This window comes from Cupressus sempervirens, chromosome 6 (assembly GCF_028749045.1).
Source record: "Cupressus sempervirens isolate cs-2001-9-10 chromosome 6, ASM2874904v1, whole genome shotgun sequence".
In the NCBI taxonomy this organism is placed as follows: Eukaryota; Viridiplantae; Streptophyta; class Pinopsida; order Cupressales; family Cupressaceae; genus Cupressus; species Cupressus sempervirens.
Window position 1 is genome coordinate 613,964,910 of NC_143123.1, and position 22,720 is coordinate 613,987,629.

The 22,720-nt window shown below is 36.1% G+C and overlaps 1 protein-coding gene across 2 annotated transcripts in view; it reads right to left on the minus strand.

The window, feature by feature from the left end:
• The window catches only part of LOC149553732 (mitochondrial carrier protein MTM1-like), a 185,657-nt gene extending 163,609 nt beyond the window's left edge, over window positions 1-22,048 (minus strand). The window contains exon 1 of one of the 2 annotated variants that reach the window (XM_089789096.1): window positions 21,715-22,048. In XM_089789096.1, the coding sequence (XP_089645222.1) occupies window positions 21,715-21,882 (168 nt within the window). In that variant the 5' untranslated portion in view covers window positions 21,883-22,048. The remainder of the gene's footprint in view (window positions 1-21,714) is intronic. The other variant, XM_089789095.1, reaches the window with a different exon arrangement.
• Window positions 22,049-22,720: the final 672 nt, after the last annotated feature.

Sequence of the window (22,720 nt, forward strand, 5' to 3'; positions counted from 1 at the left end):
CGGGTAATTTTATTATTTTTTCCTTTCCAAAACTATAACCACTTTTTTCCCATTTGAAACCAATTCTTCAACATCTTCTTATTCTTTTATAAATACAACTATTTATACATGAAATAATCCCTTCTTATCAGAGTCCTCGCACATATTACTCCCTTTACAACTAGAGCACATAAAATGAAGTTTCACTTGGTAATAAGAGCTATTAGATTGTACATTACAAAAATTACACCTCCAAAAATCTACATTACCAGTTTCACACATTGGGCCCTCAGACCAGGTTTGGGTGCGAACTGGTCTATACTAAGTCGGCACAAGGTCCGTGTTCAGATCTATGCATCCGTCTGGATCTGCAGTGGCAAACTGGTCCATACTCAATTTGCGTAGAGTCTGTGTTCATACCTATGGATTCGTCTAAGTCCCCAGAGGTACACCCCCAGATAGACCCACAGGTTTGAACACCGACCTTGTACAACCCGAGCATGGACCCTAGGTATCCCACGCAGACCACCAAGGACCCACACCCTAAAACTTAGGTGAAGTGGGCCCAAACTCACTTTAAAATGGTTTTTAATGTTTTTTCCTCCAAATCCTGAAACAACCCTAATCTCAAGCCTCCAAACATATTTCACTTCACATTTGCTCTCTCATTTTGCTCTCTCCATCTTGCAAGTTTGAAATGAGGTGATTGTATTCGAAGGAGATCGATTGTGGAGTGGCTAATATCTTCCAAGAAGAAGATTTGAGTGTTTAAGACATGCATTTCAACCATGTAATTTGGTTTTTTGATAGATTTTTTCACATTTAAAATTTTTTTAAAAAGTTTCTATAGAAGTTTTTTTTTTTTTTGCATTTTGCATTTTTGTTATATATTTCAACAATAAGTAGTCAAAGTTCTATGGTGGAAAGGGGTCTCAACCATTTAAATTGAAAAAGGGTCTCCTTTATGGAGACACACTACAAGACTTTCACAATGTCATGGAGGTGGGGGTTTAATTTGGAAATGTAATTTTTGCAACACACAATATAGAAGCTCCTACTCCCAAGTCAAACTTTATTTTTTGGACCTTGGGGGTAAAGGGATTAATATGTGTGAGGGCCCAATGCAAGATAAGAAGGTGTTGTCAGCTAGGCAAAAAGCGGCATTAATAAAAGAATAAAAAGAAGTTGCTAAATTAGATGCAAAAAGGAAACAAGGTGATTATACTGGGATACAAAAAACAATAACACCACCCACTTAACCAGCCCCTAGACATCCCTTCTTGCCTATGCCTTCTAAGGAGTATGAAAAAGTAGAACCACAAATCACCACCCACAAGAAAGGCCCATTAGATAAGGCATTTAAAATAAGTTAAGAGATATTGCGAATGATAAAACTAGGCGTTACCTCTACATGAATGGTCGTCCATTTAACTTAGTGAGATCACCTTATTGGAGGGAGATGGTGCAAGTAAAAAAGAATGCACCTTTTGGTTACCAAGGCCCTAGACATGAAAAGTTGTGCACCACCTTATTGCAAAAAGAGAGAAAAAATGCAAGGTCCCAACTAAAACCAACAAGAGGCTCTTGGGTCACCAATAGTGGCATGTTGTGATGGTTAAGTTGTTGAGTTGTTATCCTTGCCATCAAGGTTCAAATCTAATGGGGATGAGGTCCCCCGTTTGTGACCTCACTGGTTCATAGCTCCAGGTCAAAGCGTTTACCCCTCTTAAAAAAAAACAAGAGGCTCTTGGGTTCAAGCGAGTGTGTCTATTGTTTATGATGGATGCAAAGATTGCAAAAACCATCCACTAATCAATGTATTTATTTTATCCCACAAGAGGTAATGTTTTTTAGGGTGGTTGACTACGAAGGAGAAGTAAAAGATGTAGAGTTCATTGTCGAGATTCTCGTTATTTCCATTGAGTCAATGGGTCGTAACAATGTTGTCCAAGTAATTACGGACAATGCAAAAGTATCCAGGGTTGTAGGTGCTTTGGTAGAGGATAGATATGATCACATCTTATGGACATTGTGCACCCTCCATTCCCTCAATTCAGTAAAATGCAAGGAATTGGCACCCAAGTAGAATGAGTGAAAAAAACATGAGGGTGAGGAGATTCAGATGTTTGTAACAAACCACCATATGTCACAAGCAATTTTCATAACTTCCTCCAAATTGGTATTATTATTGAAGGAAAAAATTAAAATTTAATTTATTTAGTTTCATTTATCATTTTGTGTCATGTTTTATATGATTCAATAAAAAAAAAATTGTTTACATATTTTAAATGTGTTATTAGCATACTATTAACATGTTCTTAGGTGGCTGAATCCCACTTTGCATCACACACAATTGTTCTTAGACGACTTGTGAGGGTGAGAGTGGCATTGTCACAAATGGTTATCAGCAACCAATGGGGTACTTGGAAGCAACCCAATATGGCAAGGGCCCCAAAAGTAAAGGAAATGAATTAGATGAAGATTGGTGGACTTATGTGGTTTATGTATTGAAATTCACTAAGCTTGTCATGTTTATGCTTCAGTTTTCCGACACTGATAAACCATGCTTGGGGTACATCTACAATGTCATTGCCACCATGTTAGAGAAAGTAAAAATTGTTAAACTATTTGAGAGTTCTAAATTTGTAATCGTCCTAAATTGGAAGCACTTCAATTTAGTGATGACTTAGCACCCATTTAATGTAATTTCATGATATTTGCATTTAGGTTGCATTTGCATATCTCTTCTTATCTCTCCTAAATGGAATTGGGGTAGGATCTAATGGATCCTCCTTGGATTCCTATTCTATAACACAAAACTTGAGGTAGGGCCTATCCACCTAATGTCCTTTTTCATCTTCCAATCACAAAAACACTTTTCTGCATTGAAACAAGGTTTTTCTAAAAAACAACACCCAATTTCTCAAAATCAAAGCCTGATCTGGAACCTCAAGGTAAATCCCGAAGTTCCCTAGCCCCCAAAGACTGGGATGTACCTCCAAGTCCTAGGACCTATTTTGGGTCCCCTTCTTGGGCCTTCTGTCAAGGTTGATCTGAGGCATCATTTTGTTGCCTAGTCGACCATCACGAAGAAGATTATTATGAATCCTTTATAAGCCCACTCAATTGCTTCATTTCACGGACCAAGATTCCATATAGATCCACAATTGATAGCATTCTTACGCCCAAGCATTCAAGCAATAAAGATTTCAAGGAGATCCTTTTGCAACCCATTGGAGAGGAGATCTCTTGCATCCAAGGTGTTTTCAAGGAGCTTCAAAGGAGTTCATTTGGGGGCTTCATCATCAATCTTCCATGCTCATGCCACAACCCTTCAAGATTTGGCTTCCTCCATTGGTGGTAGTGGAGCTTGTCATCAAGAGAGGGTTTCAACATTTATCCTTCTTCTACGTATAATTTGATTCAAATACACATTCACATCCTCTCGATCTAATCAACTTGGTAAAGTGAGTTCATTGCATTTGATTGAGATAAAGTGAGTTCATTGCATTTGATTGAGAAATCCTAATCTTGTAAGGTGAATTTGTCCATTTACTTTAAATTTCTAACTTTGCAATTACTATTTCAATTTCAATTTCAAGGTTAATTCTTAAACTGGGGTTTGACCAAGGCAAACCCCTTATCAACAAACAAAAACCCTTTTTCTTGCAAGTTACAGATCTCAGAAAGAAAAACAAAGTACAAATCGGGATACCCATTTTGCCAAACTTCAGAGATCCAAAATCAATTTTACAACTAGGCACAGATGGATAGGGACGCATTTCTTCCTCGTCCCAAAAAATTAACTTTGTCCTAGATTAGGACGTATTTCCTCCCCTTCCTGCAAAGCCGAACAATTTCTAGGTTTTGTAGATCTCACAGTTTCACTCCAGAACCAGGTTTGTTTGTTGTCAGTAGCAGTATTGAGAGTAGAAACTTAGATCCAATCTTCCATTCACTTTTCAAGGTTAGTCCTTTATTTTCTTTATCCATTTCAATAAATTTACTTTGCTTCTCTAAATTGCAAATCATAGCTTCTTCCTACTTCCTTGGTTGCAATTTCCACAATTAGGGTTTTAAGGATCCTGTATTTTTCTTTAATTCTATAACCATTAGATCTTTGTTTGCATTAGTGCTCCTTCATCATTTAGATTGCATTAATCTACTTGGATCTAATAACCTTAGAGTTTGGAATTGAGAGAATCTATCTCCTTAACTTCCCTTTGAGGTATAATGTCATAACCCCCACAAACGAAATGAGAAGTAATTGAGAGCTTTTTTGTTGCTTCACATTTCACCTTATACACTTATATCAAGATAACTTACATTAACATCATTTGATATCCCAGGTGATACAAAGAAGAGGGGATGATACTGAGGAAACCTTATACAAAATGTGGACGCAATTGTTCTTTATTGCTGGAAAATTATGATTGCACCTTTGCACCTCCTAGCGTATGCTTTATCTCCCAAGTATTATAGCGCAAAGGTACCCGCTATTCTAGGTAAAGTGCCACCATATAGAGATGTTGAGGTTGCTAGTGGGTACAAGAGGGCATTTAGTAAACTCTTCAGTGATCCAGAGGTGGGGGGAAATGTTAGGATAGAATCTAGATTACTCATCTCACGAAAAGATGCAGACCATATTGTTGTCAATGGCCAAAGAAGAACGGATGCTATTACATGGTAGTACCTATAAGGGCTACCTCTAGCCTCTTGCATTTAAGATCCTATCAAATATTTTTAGTTTTAGTTTTTTTTGGCCATTTGCATTGTAGAGTTTAACACTTCACGCTTGAATTTATCTTGTTACTTTTATTTTTTATTTTGTTAGTTTTCTCTGTAAGTTGCAAGCTCTTCTACCACTAAGCAGAATTGGAGTACATACTCCTTTATCCACTCAATGCAGCATAACCAATTGGGTTCAAAAAAAGAAAAAAGACTTGGTGTTTGTTCACAACAACTTGCGCCTCATGGCATGTAAGGATCCAAAAACAAGTAGGGGGCAAAGAAGCTTCTGGATGTAGCACCTAAGTTTGTTGACTTGGATATGACCATTCTAGATCTTGCTAGAGCCGCTTTGCTTGATGTGGATGATGATGATGAGAATGACACAAAACCCTCTAGTGCTAGTGGAACTAGTTTGGGCTATAATGATGATGTTGATATACCACTTCCATCTGTTGAAGGCCCCATTGATCCGGATTTTTTTGATAATCCAATTGGTGATTGATGAACACTTTCATGATTCAAGAAAATTGAATCATGTTTCAAACTTTATTGAACTATATTTTGAATTTTCATTTTGTAATTCAACTATTGAATGTGATGATTTTCTTTAGAATCGTAAACATAGATCAATGATCAAGCATTTGAATTTTTAATGTTTATCTTTGACATTTGGCATTGACCAATGATAAGGCATCATAGATTCATACTATGAAATGATTTAGTTTTACAATCATGTATATTTCTCTTATTTTTTTGTATTTATAATGCATATATACACACGAATCCTTATGAACCATTATGAAAAAAAACACAAACTCACAAACCAGGTTCTCGTACCCGAACCCAAACCGATAACTTAGCCAAGACCTTGGGAAATTATTGTAATGTCTATATAAAGGAGACCTTTTATCAATTTTGAATTTTTGACTTCCCTCCCCACCCATTGAGCTTAGACTACTAGCTATTGTTGCAATCTCTAGAAAATGAAAAAAAAAACATATGTAAATAACTTCTTCACAAAATTGAAAAAATCCATCAGAAGACTTAAGAATAGGGTTTAAATGCTTGACTTAGACACTTAAATCTCCTTTGTGGATGTGACTTGGTACTCCACAATCATCTCCTTCGAATACAATCATCTCCCTTAAAAATGCCAAAATGGAGGGAAAATATGGTGAGAACAAAATAATAGGTGAAGTGGTATGTTTTTGTTTTGGAAGGCCTCATAAACAGTCATTTCAGGGTTTACAAGAAAAAAAACATAATAAAAACACTTTTTAACATGTTTTTAAGCCACTTTTATAAAGTGGACCCCAACGGGTGCGCCTAGATATGGGATGGGTACATACCTTGCATTGTGGGTGCCACCAGAAGTGTGGGGTTGCACATCTTGGCACACCAAGTGCACGCATGTAGGCGTACCCTCACCGAGTCCAGGCATGCAGGATATGAATCCTATAACGTAGGTTTTTTCCATCTAGAATTTGAACATGCCAATGGTTTTCAACCTAGATGCAATATATTGAAAATTTGCTCAAATGTAAAAGCAGCAAATGAATGAGAGCTTGAATGATCCTTGAATAAAAATTGGCACCTCCTGGATATATGTTTCCAAACTGGACCCTTGGGTTCTAATTTTCTCTTCAAGAATTTAAAAGTACTTTTAATTTCAATTTTCTCTATTTGTTTAATTTAATTGAACTATTCAAAAATACTTATTCTAATACTACTGCTTAAAAAAACTTTTTTTAATTCTATTGATATCAATAGTAGGATATATTTTCCACAACAAGTCAAATGGTGATATTGCTATCAGGTAGTTTTGAGTACTCATTGATCCATGTTTCATGAGTAGTGATTCACCAACACCCATCTCTCATAAGAATGAATGGAACACTTATCACTCATGGAACACAGAGGTGAAGCACCAGGACTTCCCAGGAGGTTACCCATCCCAGTACTACTCCAGCTCAATCACACTTAGCTATGGAGTTTCCTCCATGGTTAGGCCCACTTTGCTTGCAACCCCATTTGTAAAACCTTCAGCAAGTGTTGTGCCTTATAAATGATTCATTAGAAAGCCCCTTAAGTGCATTAACTGATAAGTTAAGTGCATTAACTGATAAGTAGGAGATATTTTCCACAAGTAAAATTGTGTTATTGCTATCAGGATTCAACTATGTGGCTTTTGACTCAAACACATTAACCTATGTTTCATGAGTAGTGGTTCACTAGAACCCATCCCTCATGAGAATGAATGGAACACTTGCACTCATTGCAGCTAGGTGATGCTCACAGAGATGAAGCACCGAGACTTATACTAACATAATTAAGTGACTATAAGAATCTTTTCCAGTTTGGGTAAAGATCACAATGATGACAATTGGCTAAGAATTTGAGAGTTTTACAACTTGCTACAGTGTTGTTACAGTAGTGCTATACTTTTTGTTCTTGTTTTTTGGAGATTTCATAAATTCTAGCAATAGGGGCAAACTCAGTTTGCAAGCAAATTTCAATATTTGGTGCCATATCATATTTGAAGAGTCCTATATTGATTTTCAGAACTTTGGGAGTCATTATGCAGCAAAAGCTGCTGGATCTGAATTGTACGGGTCTATTACAGTCAAACCTGGTAAAGCACCACCATTGGTAGGAAACATTTGACAACATATTGTCATTTCATGTTTCAACCCTATTTCCAGCAGAACTGCAATATTTCCAAACTGATTACAGCAATTCTAGAATTGTACAGCCAATGATACATCTCCAAATAGCAGCCATACCAGTTGTCAACCTCTGCTGGTTGTTCACCAACATTGTCAGGTCTGACCTAAATCTTACTTCCATCTTTTCGGCTGGTAACAATATTCTGTGAGTGCCAAAATATCCTATAAATCCTGATTTGTACCTACTAACATCTTCGTTTGTTGTGTTACGTTTATGCATTTAGGTGGATAAAGAGGCCAAGATGTGGCACACATCCTTCTGTTTGCTATATCATGTCATATGGAAATTAGGTGGTAAGAAAGCTTTCTTTAGGATTATGCCTCCATTCATTATTATAGGTGGATCTTTTTAGCAAAGCTGAATGTTGTTTGTGTAATATCCCTTCCTAAGCTGCCCTTAGCTTGCTAGTTTAAGGCTCAAGGAATGTTGTCAAACACTTATCATTAAACCTCTAATTTGCTATTATTGTTTTTTAGATTGACTTTTTGATCGCTTTAAATGTGTTCAAATGATGTTTAAAATTCAAATGATTCCACATTAACACTACAATGTATTAGCAAGAAACTAGGTGCAAATGCAAATTCCTTTGGTCTTTTCAAATGCATGCATATGCTTTCTACATGTAAGATGTACACCTACAACCAGTGGACATTTTCAGAAACACTTGGCATGCATCCTTTTGTTGGAAATTACATTAATTAGGTTAGTTTTAGGTTAGTTTTAATTAATAAATACATTATAGTTAATGGTATGTTGGGAAGTTGCATTCCCGTCGACAGTTAATCACCTGAAAATAAGGCTTTAAAAGCCACTGATATTGTATTCCATGTCATCCAATTATAGTGAATACATATCAAATTTTGAATACAAATCTGAATATATTTTGAATTTGCTCCTTCATGTGATATCAGAGCTTCTCATGCATTCATGTACCTGCACAGTTGACCAGTAAAGAAAATGATAATTTATTTGCATATCAATCATGGGCGATGAAAAGGTGTGACATTAACCACATATTGTTTCCTGTCTAATCTGCTCTTGCTAAACTGAGTCTACTCATTTATGATTTGTGCATTGTACCCAGCAAATAGAGGAAGAGTAGAGAACAAGGTCATTAACACATTGTGCAAGAGAAAGGAATGCAGTTTTGAATGGCAGCGATGTTGTATGTTTAAATTTGACTGTTAGAATGTTCGAAGAGAAAGAGACCAAATGCACATAGAAGATTAATTCATTTCTACAATGATAAGAAAATTGAAAGCTACCCACGCATTGAAATACATAGTTGGTTGTAATGTCCCCATTTTTAGCAGGCTCCTGTAGTTGGCTTGGTCAATTCACCATTGCGACCCTCTTGAGTTGGCAGTGGGATTTGAGGTCTCAATTGTGGGGCTATAGGCTTCCCAAGAGCCTATGGTGTGTTTTGACTTCGTTTGATGGACTTACTATTTATAGTAAGTCAACTGTTAGTTCTGATGAGCTCGGTTGAATTAGAGGAGCTGAGTGATGCTCTAAGTTTTTATTTCAGGCTTCTCGTTTGGATTCCAATGGGTTCCAAGAATCTCGGAGGGAGTGTCTATTTATAGAAAGTGACCCCATCAAGTTCATTCATCGTCTTTCTTCATCAAGATCACTCTGGTGTTGTCAGATTTCAATTCTAATGCTTCTTCAATTGTTTTTGCAAGACGAATGAATTATTATTATTATTCATCTAAATATGTTGAGGTTGTTATTTCTATTGGTGTTGTATGTTGGTCACGTCAGTATCAAACCTCGTTGGAACCGGGTTGAAAAGTTTTAGATCGTGAGCACAAGAAATGGTGGTCTTGTGTGTCAGAATATTACAATATGGTGGAAAAGGTCATTTTTGGGAGCCGAAACCAATTAATAAATTATAGTATAACGGCACTTTATTATATTTTAATGTTGTGTTGAAGCGGAGTTCATTTGGGAAACTTGTGACATTTGGAGATTATAAGTATGAGCCCATTTGATGAGAAAAGCATCTGATTAATTGTTCGCTTTTGTTTCCTATGAAGAGTTTTTGAGTTAGATGAATTTGGTACCCTTGCTGAAGTATAAGGGTTTGTTCTTGAAAAGTTCATTGCGATTCACAGCTGAGGTACTGTGAATTAGTTTTCTGAGAATTGTTCTTTATCTGCCTTGTTGTATGCACTATGGTTGAGAGATACTGTGGTGATGGGAATGTGGATTTTGGCGTCTTCTCATAGTGTTATTAATGTGGCTAAGAAGCAGTTGTGCGCTGGTTAATTTGGAGTTCGTTAAGTGCCCATTTATATATGTTGTTGGGTGTTTGTTTCTATCTGCACTTTGAGAGCAATGTTTTCCATATTTGCAATTGTATTTGTTTGTTGAAGAGTTCTTTTGCTGCTATTAGTCTTCGTTTCAGAGGGTTTCAAGGCATATCTTAGTTGTAAGTTCATGGATTATAACTTCTAATTTTTCTAGGTATTGTTGATTTAGATAATAAGGGATATTTTATCAATTGGGTTGTTGGCATTTTATGGAAATACTCAATACTTAAGTTGATATTAAAATCTGGAGTTTTTAGTTGTATATTCCCTATGTAATATCCAAATATTTGAGTTGAAATTATTATTACAATATCTTCAATTTGGTTGCTATATTGTTGTATCAAAAACTACAAAACCTCAAAAACAAAAACAAAAAAATCAATTCTTCAGCACAAATTGTTTGAGAGCCAACAAGGCTCAATACAGTGGTATTAGAGTGGTTTCCTACCATCTCGTGGGGTAGGAAATTCATTGTTATTTCAGATTTGTGGTTGTGTTGGGAGTGACCAACACTCTCGTATTTTCTAGCCATGGACAGACATAGGAGGATTAGTAGCTCTACCAATGTAGCAGTGTGGAGAATAGCGAGAAAATAAATGCTTTGAGGAAGAGTATGGAAAAACTTAAGCTTCAACAGTAGAGGTTGGTGGCAAGCTTGTCAGATTTAGAGACGATTGATAGGGCAGCGAGGTATATGATTTCTTCTTTTAGGTATATATATTGTTATACATATTATTATTTTTGTTAATATATTATTATTAATTAAATGATGATTCAACCATAGAGACATGTCTCCTCTCATATTTATATGAGATTCAAATATGCATTTGGAACATACCTATAGCAATGGCAATGTTAGTACATTTGTAGTGACCCTGATAATTCAACACTCAGGTTTGTGTTTTATCAACGTTATGTGGCAAAAGGAAAGGTCTGTTACAGAGCATCTGGCACAGCATCAACCAAAACAGGCACCAAAGTGCCAGGCGAGTTAGTGACACGAGGCTCTTGAAAGTGTATCTAGTAGGTGAGTTAATGGTGCTCGGGAGGATCTACAATGGGGTTTTAAGTGGCATGATGGATTAAATTAGGTGCCTTAACTGACAAGATTAACTAACTTGTTGCGTAGCATTTGTTTGACTGAGCTTAAAAAAGAAGTTATTGCAGGGGATAGTTGCTTGGTATTGATGAGATAACCTGTTTCAAATGACTTACGTGAATGAGAAAGGTGCTTAGTTTGGCCTTATGGAGATCAAAAGCCTTATACTGAACAACAAGTGTCACTATTTGTATATTATATACAATAATATATATTATTTTAACATGGATAAGTATATATAGGAAATGATGATTTACCAATAACAATAATATATCTCAGATCGAATCAATTTGATTGAAGCTACAACCTTAACACTCCCTCTTAGCTAGGGAGGATTTGTAGAACACATTATACTCTCAAGTATATTAAGAGTGTAAGAATTTGGTATAGCTTTGATACCATGTAAGAATTTATCTAAGGCAAAAATGAAATGCCAAGATCTAGAAGCTCAAGAGATAGCACAAGAGAGACAAGATATAATCAAATAAGAATGGATTAATCAGATGATTAGATGAATACATCATAGAAGAGCCTTGTATATAAAGGCAACTGATATGTCTACGAGTCATACAAGAGATAAGTATAACAACTAAGCACATGTCCACCAGGAGTGGATTATCCTCCATTGTGCATGATTGTACGTGCAACAATGAGAGGATAGGAATACAAAGGTGTATCTCATAACGAGATGTAGTAGACAACATGTGCTCAGTTGGAGTGCAAACTATTGTGTTGTCAAAATGACAACTCATATGAATATGCAAACTTCTAGGTGTCTACATGACAACTAATATGAATATGCATTATACTAAGTAAACTTAAGTATAAATAGTAAATACTTATTTATACCAACACCCCCCCTCAAGTGCAACATAGGGAAATGTACTTAAGCTCACAAAAGCTAGATAATAATGCAAGATGGGTCTCGGCTACTAGGCCATGTTAAGTACCCATGTACAAACTACAAGTGTAAAAGATATGCAATGCAATCTCTCATAAAGCAAAGAAAGAGGGGAAACCACATGGAAAAAACCCCCCTCCAAAAAGAGATATAAGTACAATAAAAGGAAATGTGAGAGAAGAAGACCTCATGTGAGGAGAAGATCCCCCCCATAAGAGAGAAGAAGAGGAAGATAGACCAAGTAACCCCCTCTCAATGTAGAATGTACACCTGTGGTAGATGCGCAAGGCTCAATGTAGAAACTCCTCCATGAGTGTAGAACAACATGCCTTCCCTTAGGGAGAAACAAAACCAAAGGTGTATCAATGAAGCCTCTCCCATCTGTAGGAAGAAACCTCAAAATGTATGAAATCTTTGAAACCTGCTAAAGTGTCCCCATGTCAATACTGAAAGGTGCCTCCTCCAAATCATGTGTACTATGTCACTCTGCTAAAAAAGACAAATTAGGCTCAATTGAGGACGAATGTAGAACATGTATCAAAGACTCAAATATCTCCTCTAAAAATAAAGTGACCTCCTCTAACTATTGTATCAAAGGATCTATCATCATGTCAACCTCAAAATATTAATCAAGTAGAGAATGAAGATGAGGGTCAGCATGCTCCCTCGCAACAACTGAAGAAGGATCATCTTCACCAAAGAGAAGATGAATGTCATCAATAGTGTCTCCCAAATCTGCAATATAGGACTCCACAAACAAACTAGAAATGTCTGTCAAATAGTCATCCCATGGAACTGAGTCTGGAAGACAATGAATATCTTGTTGCACTGAATCACTTGAATCCATGGCTACGTGAATACAACTATCATCAGGAACAACAGTAGATGGAATATTAGTAGGAGGAGAAGCAATGGATGGCTCAAGAACTTGATCACATGTGAGAACACCCAAGTTCAAGTAGCCAAAGTTCTCCTCAAAATCTGAATCATCACTGGAAATATGATCAAAATCTATTGAAAAATCACTATCATCGTCATGACCAAAGTCTGAAAAGTAGTATAGCTGAGATGCATGATCAACCACCCCTGTAGCAATGATTTGTCTAGTCTCCAAGTCTCTAATAAAAACTAAATCAGGTGTGAATTCCACAGTCCTTCCTCTATCTCCATGAGTGAGCTGATAGATGGAAAGAAGATTCTGACTTAGGTGAGGTACACACAACACATCTTTGAAGTATCCCTCCCCCTTATTTATAGTTCCTTTCCCAATCACATTCATGTAAGTATGATTGCCCATCAAAATAGGCAGCGTATGGCAAGGATCAAATGATGAAAACATAGACTGTAAAGATGCCATATGATGAGAAGTCCCTGAATCTAGAAGCCGTCTCCCTGAATCTTGACTTGAAGTAGCTACTAAGGCTTGACCTTTTCCGATGTGATCCTTTCGTTTATCAAAATTTGAATGTGAAGAAGAGGGTGAAGTAGTCACTCTTGAAGGTAGACTAATTTGATTCTTCTTGAAAAGATTCTTGAGTTCATCCATTTCCTTCTTGTAACAACGATGTTCTTCATGTCCATTTTTCTTGCAATATGCACAAGTAAGCAACTCCTTCTTGGATGATTTACCCTTATTGTTGAAGTTGTCTTGTGGTGAGGAAGATTGTTGTGTGTCATCTTGTGGCTTAGCCTTCCATTGCTTTTGCTTCTTGTTGGAACTTTTACCACCTTGATTCCCTTGATTCCCCTTATTAGCTACCAAGGCTTTAGACTTGGAAGACTGAAGAATTCCCATACTCACTCACTTTTCATGTTCTAAGACCAACATTCTTGAAAGTGACTCAAATGAAGGCTTCGTGAAGGCACTTTCCATTGTTAACTTGTGAGTATTATAACTTGAAACAAAAGCCGCATATTCAAGAGGAAGATGAGTCATTACATGTTTGATCAAATTTCCATCCTTGATGGGTTCACCACATGTCTACTTGGGTAAGATAATCTCTTATGGTGTCAAAATTCCTAGGATCCAATTTGAGAAGATTGTCCTCAATGGTGCAGGCCATATCTTCATCTACTATCTCATAAAATGCTTCAAGTTTATCCCAAACTTCTATTTGCCTAAGGCAAAAATGAAATGCCAAGATCTAAAAGCTCAAGAGATAGCACAAGAGAGACGAGATATGATTAAATGAAAATGGATTAATCAAATAATTGGATTGGTAATGTTTTTGATGTGATATTTGATAGGATCTGAGATATTCTTTATCAAGGCTCCTAAGGCCATCTCTTGTTTTGATTCCCAGTCTTCTTTACGAGAATTGTCGGCATCATCATCAGGTTTCTTTGCAGCACCAATTACATAACGTAGTAAACCTTTTCCAACTAATGGTTCCTTTATCTTTTCTTTCTAAGTAGCATAATTATGTGGTGTTAATTTAGAAAAAGAACCCATAATGCAAAAGAAAGAGCACAATATCCAATAGACTGAAGAACACAAGACACACCCCCCCTTTCACTCAATCAAAGAATCCCTACCCCAAAAAATATGATTTGGCACTTTATAACTAGTGCGTGCACTATTGACCACTTGTCAAAATAGACCAAAGTGGACTTCTATTTTTTATGGTTACAACAGCAAATATGAAGCTATACATGACTCAACAAGATAAGACACAAGCTCTCTCAAGGATCTAATTAATTACAAGTGTCGAAATAGGCCAAAAATGACCAAATGTTGAAAGTACTATAAATTACTCCAAACTAATACCAGCTCTGGAAAGTAGACAAAAATTATGCACTTTCAAAAAAAATAGCGACTGAATGTGTCCAGAGCAAGAATGAAGCCTCTGAAGTTGTAAAACTCAGGATTTTCTATTTGCGAAAAATTCAGGAATAGATATCACAAACAACCTGCACCAATGTGTAGATCACGAAATTCTACCCCAAAACAAAAAAAAATGCTCGAAAAAAGGAGTTTGTATGAGGGAGATAATACTGTTTGAAAATCACCTCTGTAATTATTTTTCCTGAATCGCTGTTGTCACACCTCCAAAAATCGAATGAGTCTAGATTTCGCCTCAAATGTCTGATTTTGATGAAACAAAAGTTGATTTGGGGGTTTTTTGACCTTTTGAATGTGATGCCAACATCTGATTTGCACCAACAAGCTCCAACCTTTGACCTGCAAAAAAAAATATCTCTCCAATGGCTATGCAATGAAACTCCTATGGCTCTGATACCATGTAAGAATTTGGTATAGCTCTAATACCATGTAAGAATTTGCCTAAGGCAAGAATGAAATGCCAAGATCTAGAAGCTCAAGAGATAGCACAAGAGAGACAAGATATGATCAAATGAGAATGGATTAATCAGATAATTGGATGAATACATCATAGAAAAGCCTTGTATATAAAAGCAACTGATATGTTTAGGAGTCATATAAGAGATAAGCATAACAACTACGCACATGTCCACCAAGAGTGGATTATCCTCCATTGTGCATGAATGTACGTGCAACAATGAGAGGATAAGAATACAAAAGTGTATCTTGTAAAAAGATGTAGTAGATAACATGTGCTCAACTGGAGTGCAAACTACTGTGTTGTCAATATGACAACTCATATGAATATGCAAACTCCTAGGTGTTTACATGACAACTAATATGAATATGCATTATACTAAGTAAACTTAAGTAAAGTGTAAATAGTAAATACTTATTTACACCAACAAAAGATATCATCTCAGTATGATATTCCTGCAATGGCATATTTAAGGATATCAACATAAATCCATCAATTTAGATGTTATCTTTCAATATAATCCGAAGTATAATTCAACAAGTAATATCAATCATATGATATTCATCATACGTATATTCTTTTGTTATGTGCATTGGCATCAAATCCTTGACTCTTACCAAAAGAATATGTTATATCCTAGAAGGATATGAGTTATGTGATTTCCGGCACTCCGGGACAACTTAACAAGAAATTGCAATGTCATGGTCTCTATCATGACAAGTAACATGATCTACGACACTCTGGGAGAACAACTTAATGAAGTTTGATCACGATACATTCGTTATCATGACTTCTAGCACTTTGGGACAACAACTTAATGAAGTTTGTCATGATAACAGGTCTACCATTTATAAGATCGTCACCTTTCATTACATATCATATGCGAAATAGTAACCATCATGAACCAAGTCAAAGGGTGGTACAAGGGCTTTCACCTCAATTCTCTCTCACAAAGAAGAATGCATTATAAGGAATTTCACTTCGAAATTTTCCCTTATAGAGAAGAGATCACACTTCAACTTTCTGCCTCTGAACAACAATCCTGGGATGTCAAGTCCTCTAGTTACTCTCTTAGAGCTCTCTTCGCCTATGGATGCCTCTCGAACTCCCTATGAATCTGATATCAATCTTCCTAACTTTCTAGTGATATGTCATTACTTCCTCATTATGTACACAGGAGTAGGCCCATTAAAATCATGGAGTCGCACACATGTATCTCTAGACTCCCTCTAAGTATCAATCTTCTAAGCTCTTTATCTAGTCTAATCATCAGATGACTAATGAATTGTAGATCACAACTTCTTTCTAGCTACTGTCATAAGATTGAGTCTGCAAAATATTTTGGTAGCATGTGTAGAGTACCAGCCTTCATTTCCTGCAAGAACATCCTCAGACATAAAGAAAAAAGATCAAGGCAGATAAATCTTCTAGTATGTATAGAATTACAAATATGAGAGAGACTACAATGAGTAGATAAATGTAATACTCAAACTTATCTACACATGAATGGAACATCTCCCCTTTAAAGATGGTTCACCTAGGAATGGAACATTGTTTATCATTTTCCCCCCACAATGTGAGCTTCCCACTTTACTACAAAACAATTTCGCATCATACTCAAGCATGAAAAACATCTTAGTTATTTTGTCAATGCCAATAGATCACTCCAAAATATAGTCATTATTTACTGCTAAAAGAAAATGATTACTCTTTTAATCACTCTTGCCCTGAATGATGACATATGGCAAATCAGCTATTCATTATCATCAAAGATTGTTTCAAATGTAGATATCCAGGCACATAAAATTAGTCACCAAGACTATCTAGATTTCCATGTGGCTACAAGAATGACTTGGATCATCTCTTGATTAACTTAACTTTGAATGATAAAATTTGTATCTGTGAATAATCTCCAAGACTATCCATAATAGAATACATGGACCTTCAAATATAATAAGTGGATGTGATCTTGGTTTGTTGAGATTATACTATTGTTCTTCTTGAGAGTCGTTGTTCTCTTAGGAAATAGACATATCCTTGCCCTCTAGATTCTTATTCGATATTTGTTTTGATATATATATTGTGCATCATTGGCACCAATGTTGGACATGTCAGTTTCCCTAACTAGTTCATGTTCACAGGATATCAACCCTTATTGTAATGCCCCTCCTAGGAATATAATTTATTTAACCAATAATTATGAATTAATGTTTTGATTTTGCTTCCTTTCCATATCAGAAAGCCCTTATTTTATATTTACATATTATTCTATGTTCCACAATCAATACTTCATCCTTAGAGGCATCACATATTATACATAAGTTTGTAATCTTCCATCCAATGCTAGAGATTGATGTAATGTACTTGAATCCTATACGATTTGGGACTAATATTATCTTTAAAGAGACCATCTAAATTTGTTTCTTTGATATGTAGAGGTTTAACTATCAAGAGTTGTATCTGATGTATTTCTCCAATCTCAACTTCATGTGTAAACCCTTCTTCATAGTAATAAGATTATCTTCTTGTTTGCGGCTGAAGTATTGATATATTATAACTAACATTGGGTTGAGAATATTTGTTAAGGGTTCTCCTTTGCCGACTCGACTCCTCTCCCATCTGTCGGTTTCATTTTTGCCAACCCTACCCTTTTCTACGTATTGATTTGATTCTCAAAACCAACTCCACCTGCGCCTTACTGCAGTAACGTCCCTCCCTGGGGCTCATTGCTTGGTGCGGAGAGTCACAAATTATGTAAACTTTGATAGTCGTGACTTATTGTTTTTATTTATTTATTTTAGATATTCCCTTTCTTTCAATTCTTACCATTGTTTATTTCTTTTCTCTACTATGTTGATTTCTCTGTCTATAAGTCCTTCGACTGAACTATAATGTCCTCCCTTTCCACCCTACCATTATTTGCTGGTGTCTGCTAATTATTTACCTTTTGTTGTTATTCACTATTGTTGTGCACAGTTTGTAATCCCTTTTCTCCACCCTTAATATCTTTTCTGATTTGTGTTGTTCTTCTGGCCTATTCCGTCCTCTTTGGATATTGTGATGAAATATTATTTAATTCTTACTAGCTGTATTATAACTGCAACTATGTTCTTACTAAATTCTATTCGCTAGTTGTCTTAGATGACTTGATGATTCAATGGTTTTATATATATTTTCTTGTGGCAGGTTTAAATACCTTGTTAATGCATTAGCTCCGAAGGATCTGAAGAATTCATCATGGTTTAATCATAGTCTAAATGCATAAGGCATTGATGCACAAGACTCCCTCCAATATATTAACCACACATGTTGACTGAAGTGGATCTTTTCACTTTGCCAGTAGATGTCTTCCTACTGTGAGTGATTAATTCCACATAATGTATTATATTCATAGGGAATGATTAAATTCCACGTTGACATCTTAATAATACACCTGCGCATTATATTCAACAAAATAAAGAAACCATCGAATGAATAGATGGGTCGGTATATGGGAGTACTGTTAGCATAGAGGGATTCGTTTTGATTTGCCAATATCCAAGAATGCGGTGACTGAGATATAGTGGGATATACACGGCCAAGGGTGACTGACAAAATGGTACAGTCAAGGCACATTCAGGAGCATGAGAGATAAATGGTCATCTCCACCCTTCAAATTTCCTTCACATTATTTGTAATATATGCATTACTCTTATGTTGTATGATAGGAGCCCGCCCCATTATGTATTCTTTTTCTCTTTGCTGAGTCAGATGCCTGAAGCCTAAAGATCAAAGGAATATATGGTTCTTCGTCCTCCTTTCATTTGATTTCCATTCTCGTTAATCTTTTATTATATTTGCAGCCTTGCTCTGACACAATGTTAAATTATCAGGATCGCTGGAAATGTACTAACATTGTCATTGTTATAGGTATGTTCCAAATGCATATTTGAATCTCATATAAATATGAGAGTAGGAGACAAGTCTCTGTGGTTGAATCGTCATTTAATTAATAATAATGTATTACCAAAAATAATAATATGTATAACAATATATATATATATAATATAACTTATATATTATATACTATAATATTTATTATTTAACATGGATAAATATACATAGGAAATGATGATTTACCAATAACAATAATATATCTCAAATCGAATGAATCCAACTGAAGCTACAACCTTAACACTGAGCACCATTTTATGTATGCTTTAAACAACAAATCGTTGTCAACTGACAATTAGGCACCTTTATGGCTTTATCTCACTGCCATCTTTTGATCAATCCTATATTTCTTCCATATTTGACATAGAATATTGCTTAGAAGATTAAAAGAAGGAATGATGTTTGATTTTCTAATACCTGATCAGCCATATTCAGTAACAAGGTCAAAAAGTCTAGCGCTTTACAAAACCCATTGGAGCTCAACACTGCCTTCACTGTCCCCTCCAGAAAAAAATTAGACATACTCCTGACAACACCAAAGCAAATGTTTTCTGTCCAGATTTTGTTTGACAACAAACCACCAAGGAAACACCTACAACGAACTCAATGCTTCACTCAGAAGACCCGGCTCAAGCTCTGCATACCCTATGGCAGTTTCTTGATTCTTTCCTCACCTGTGAATACAAGTGCCTTGCAATTTAGAAAGGATCGGGTCCAACCCTTCCTTTCCTCGGCAAAGGATAGAACAGGTATGAAATCCAATGTGGCATTCTAAAATTACAATGCTCCTTAAGTGGATTCAAATGCAGATTCTTGTTTTCAAGTGCAGTTTGCAAATTGTGCACCTCCTCCACCCCAAGTTTCAAGCCAGCTGCATGTTTTTTTGTGAGTTGCAAAGAAATTGTTGCCTCAAACTAGTAGCTCACGATAATGAGCCACTCTGTTGTCAGCCTCTGTGGCCTACAACTCTGCCAATTTGCATTTTCAAATGCAGATTCTCGTTTTCTACAATTTTGGACAATTCTAAAATTACAATGCTCCTTAGGTGGATTCAAATGCAGATTCTCATTTTCAAGGGTAGTTTGCAAATTGTCCACCTCCTCCACCCCAAGTTTCAAGCCTGATGCATGTTTTTTAGTGAGTTGCAAAGGAATTTTTGGCTCAAACTAGTAGCTCATGCTAATGAACCAGTCTGTTGTCAACATCTGCGGCCTACACTTTTGCCAACTCCCATTTTCAAATGCAGATTCTTGTTTTCTATCAATTCTGGACAATTCTAAATTTACAATGCTCCTTAGGTGGATTCAAATGCAGATTGTCATTTTCAAGTGCAGTTTGCAAATTGTCCACCTCCACCCCAAGTTTCAAGCCAGCTGCATGTTCTTTTGTGAGCTGCAAAGGAATTTTTCAGTGTAACAGCAGTATTGAGGTGCATCGGGATGGGGGGACGCCAGGACGAGTTTCTAGGATGGGGGAAAATGGGCCTCATTTTCGGGATGGCAGGGGGATGGCAAGGGGACAGCCAAGAGATGGTGGCAAGTGGTGGACAAGGTAGGTAAGGGTGTTGTATAGTATACATATATAACTTGAAATGCTAGTGATGAAACAATGTTTCAGCAGAACATACCAAATTAAATACTCAAATATAACAAAATTGCAACATGAACTAGAACCATTGAACATTCAACGTAGTAACATATTACATATCCAATTGTAACATTCAAAAATCAAAATTCAAATAGTAATTCAAGTACTCATCCCAGTGGAAGAATGGTAGACGTGGGGGTATTCAAGTACTCAAGTACCCGATGCAGGACGTCTCGGGGATGGGTACTTCAAGGTTTGCAGGGGGGTGGGGGGTGGTGAGTCCCCGTCTTACACTAGAATCATTGGCAGCATCTGCAGCCTACAATTCTGCCAACTCGCATTTGCACATAAGTAACTTAGGTTTAGGCACATGTATTTGGTTATTGAAAACAGAAAACATTTAAAGTGCAATTTACATTCGATGCCAATATCAACTAATGCAACCCACCACATCACTTGCATTCTGCAGTAAGGCCACACCCAACCTCACCCCTGTGCATGACATCAGCCCTAAAAAATAAGGCACATAAAGTTGGATGAGATAGAGGTATTGTCTTTTAGGTCACCCACCTTTGTGAAAACCCACGAGGAGATTTATTTCTATTCGAATTACATATCTTTCAAATATTGTACCAGTGTGTTTGAACCTCGAACCCAGAGTAATCCAATTCCTGTTAATCCACCCTATAGTGAGCTAGCTATATTGCACAATCATCACTGTTACACCACAAACTCTATTCCACGTATTCACTAGACATACCACAATCACTGAGGCATGTAACCTATTTTCAAAACACCAATTAATGTGTCCTGAACCCTACTAACTCACACAAACAAATTCCGGATGCTCTGCGTCCTAATTATTCTTCAATCTGTCCAAATTTACAGGCAGCAGCACTTTCCTCCAAAATTCGCCAATCTAAGAAGTTAAGACAAACTTTATGAGGGCATCTGAATATGATGCTTACATTACCATTACACCACAAACCATTAAAGGGCATATTGACATTTGAGAAGTAAAATAAAAATTAAGCTACTGCTGAAACATAAACAATAAAGAAATCCCATGGAAAATGTCACGCATTTTAAAGCTATAAATTTAGTTATTATAACATTTCGACAGAAAACTTGAAAATTACAAACCTTGATGACGTCCAAAGGATTGAAAATAATGGCGGAAAGAACAGCAGCTCCGCCACCAGCCAGAACTCGCTCCCTCCATCCAACGTCACTATGCCTTAATGTTTTGTTCACCTCGCCATACGCGTGTAGTGAATGAAGTTGATTCTGCTCAGATTTCGAGTCTGCCATATACAGGGAATAACTTGTGGTCTTTCAAAGTCTTTCATTTCATTTCAATCTTCGCTACAAAGACCACCATTTTTAAAGGAGGTCGTGTACAGCACCCGCATCAGAATATCTTACGCGCCTAGCACCGCCCGCAACCTCCTCCTAGCGTTATTATTCGACTTGAAGCGTCAGCCTTTTGGGTATAATAAAATGTAACACGCAGCTGGCGAGTATAATAGGAATATTGGTTAATTACTTTAATTAATAATTATTCTAGTTAATTACTTTAGTTACACTATCAAAATGAATTTTTAAAGAAATAGTCAAAAAAAATTATTTAAATATGAATAAATAAAATATTTGTTAGGAGATATTTTTTAAATGAAACAATACTAAATATAGAATATAATCTTTTACATATTATATTTGTTAAAGAGTTATTTTATAGTTCATATATGTGTATTAAAAGGGATATCTTAATTTTCTTTTAAAGTTTCTTATTGAAGATAGTAGGTATTGTCAAAATGTGGTTTTCATTAATAGATTCTAAATAAAAGAAATCAAATTTCTAAATAGATATATTGCAATTCTAATTTGAGTCATTAAAATCAATTTTTGATATAAGATTGTAAAATTATTTTATGAATCGGAACATTTTTCTCAAAAAATTTAAATTTGTTTTTCTTTGCACTACTTTCCACCCTAAGAAGAGAAAAGAATATTAAACATTTGTTTCAACCTTAATATTTTTTATAGACTATGTCAACTAGAATAACCTCGTTCCAAACTACGTCACTTGAGGTAACTTAGTACCAATATTCAAGACTCGCATTCAAACCCTCTAATGGCTAACTTATGG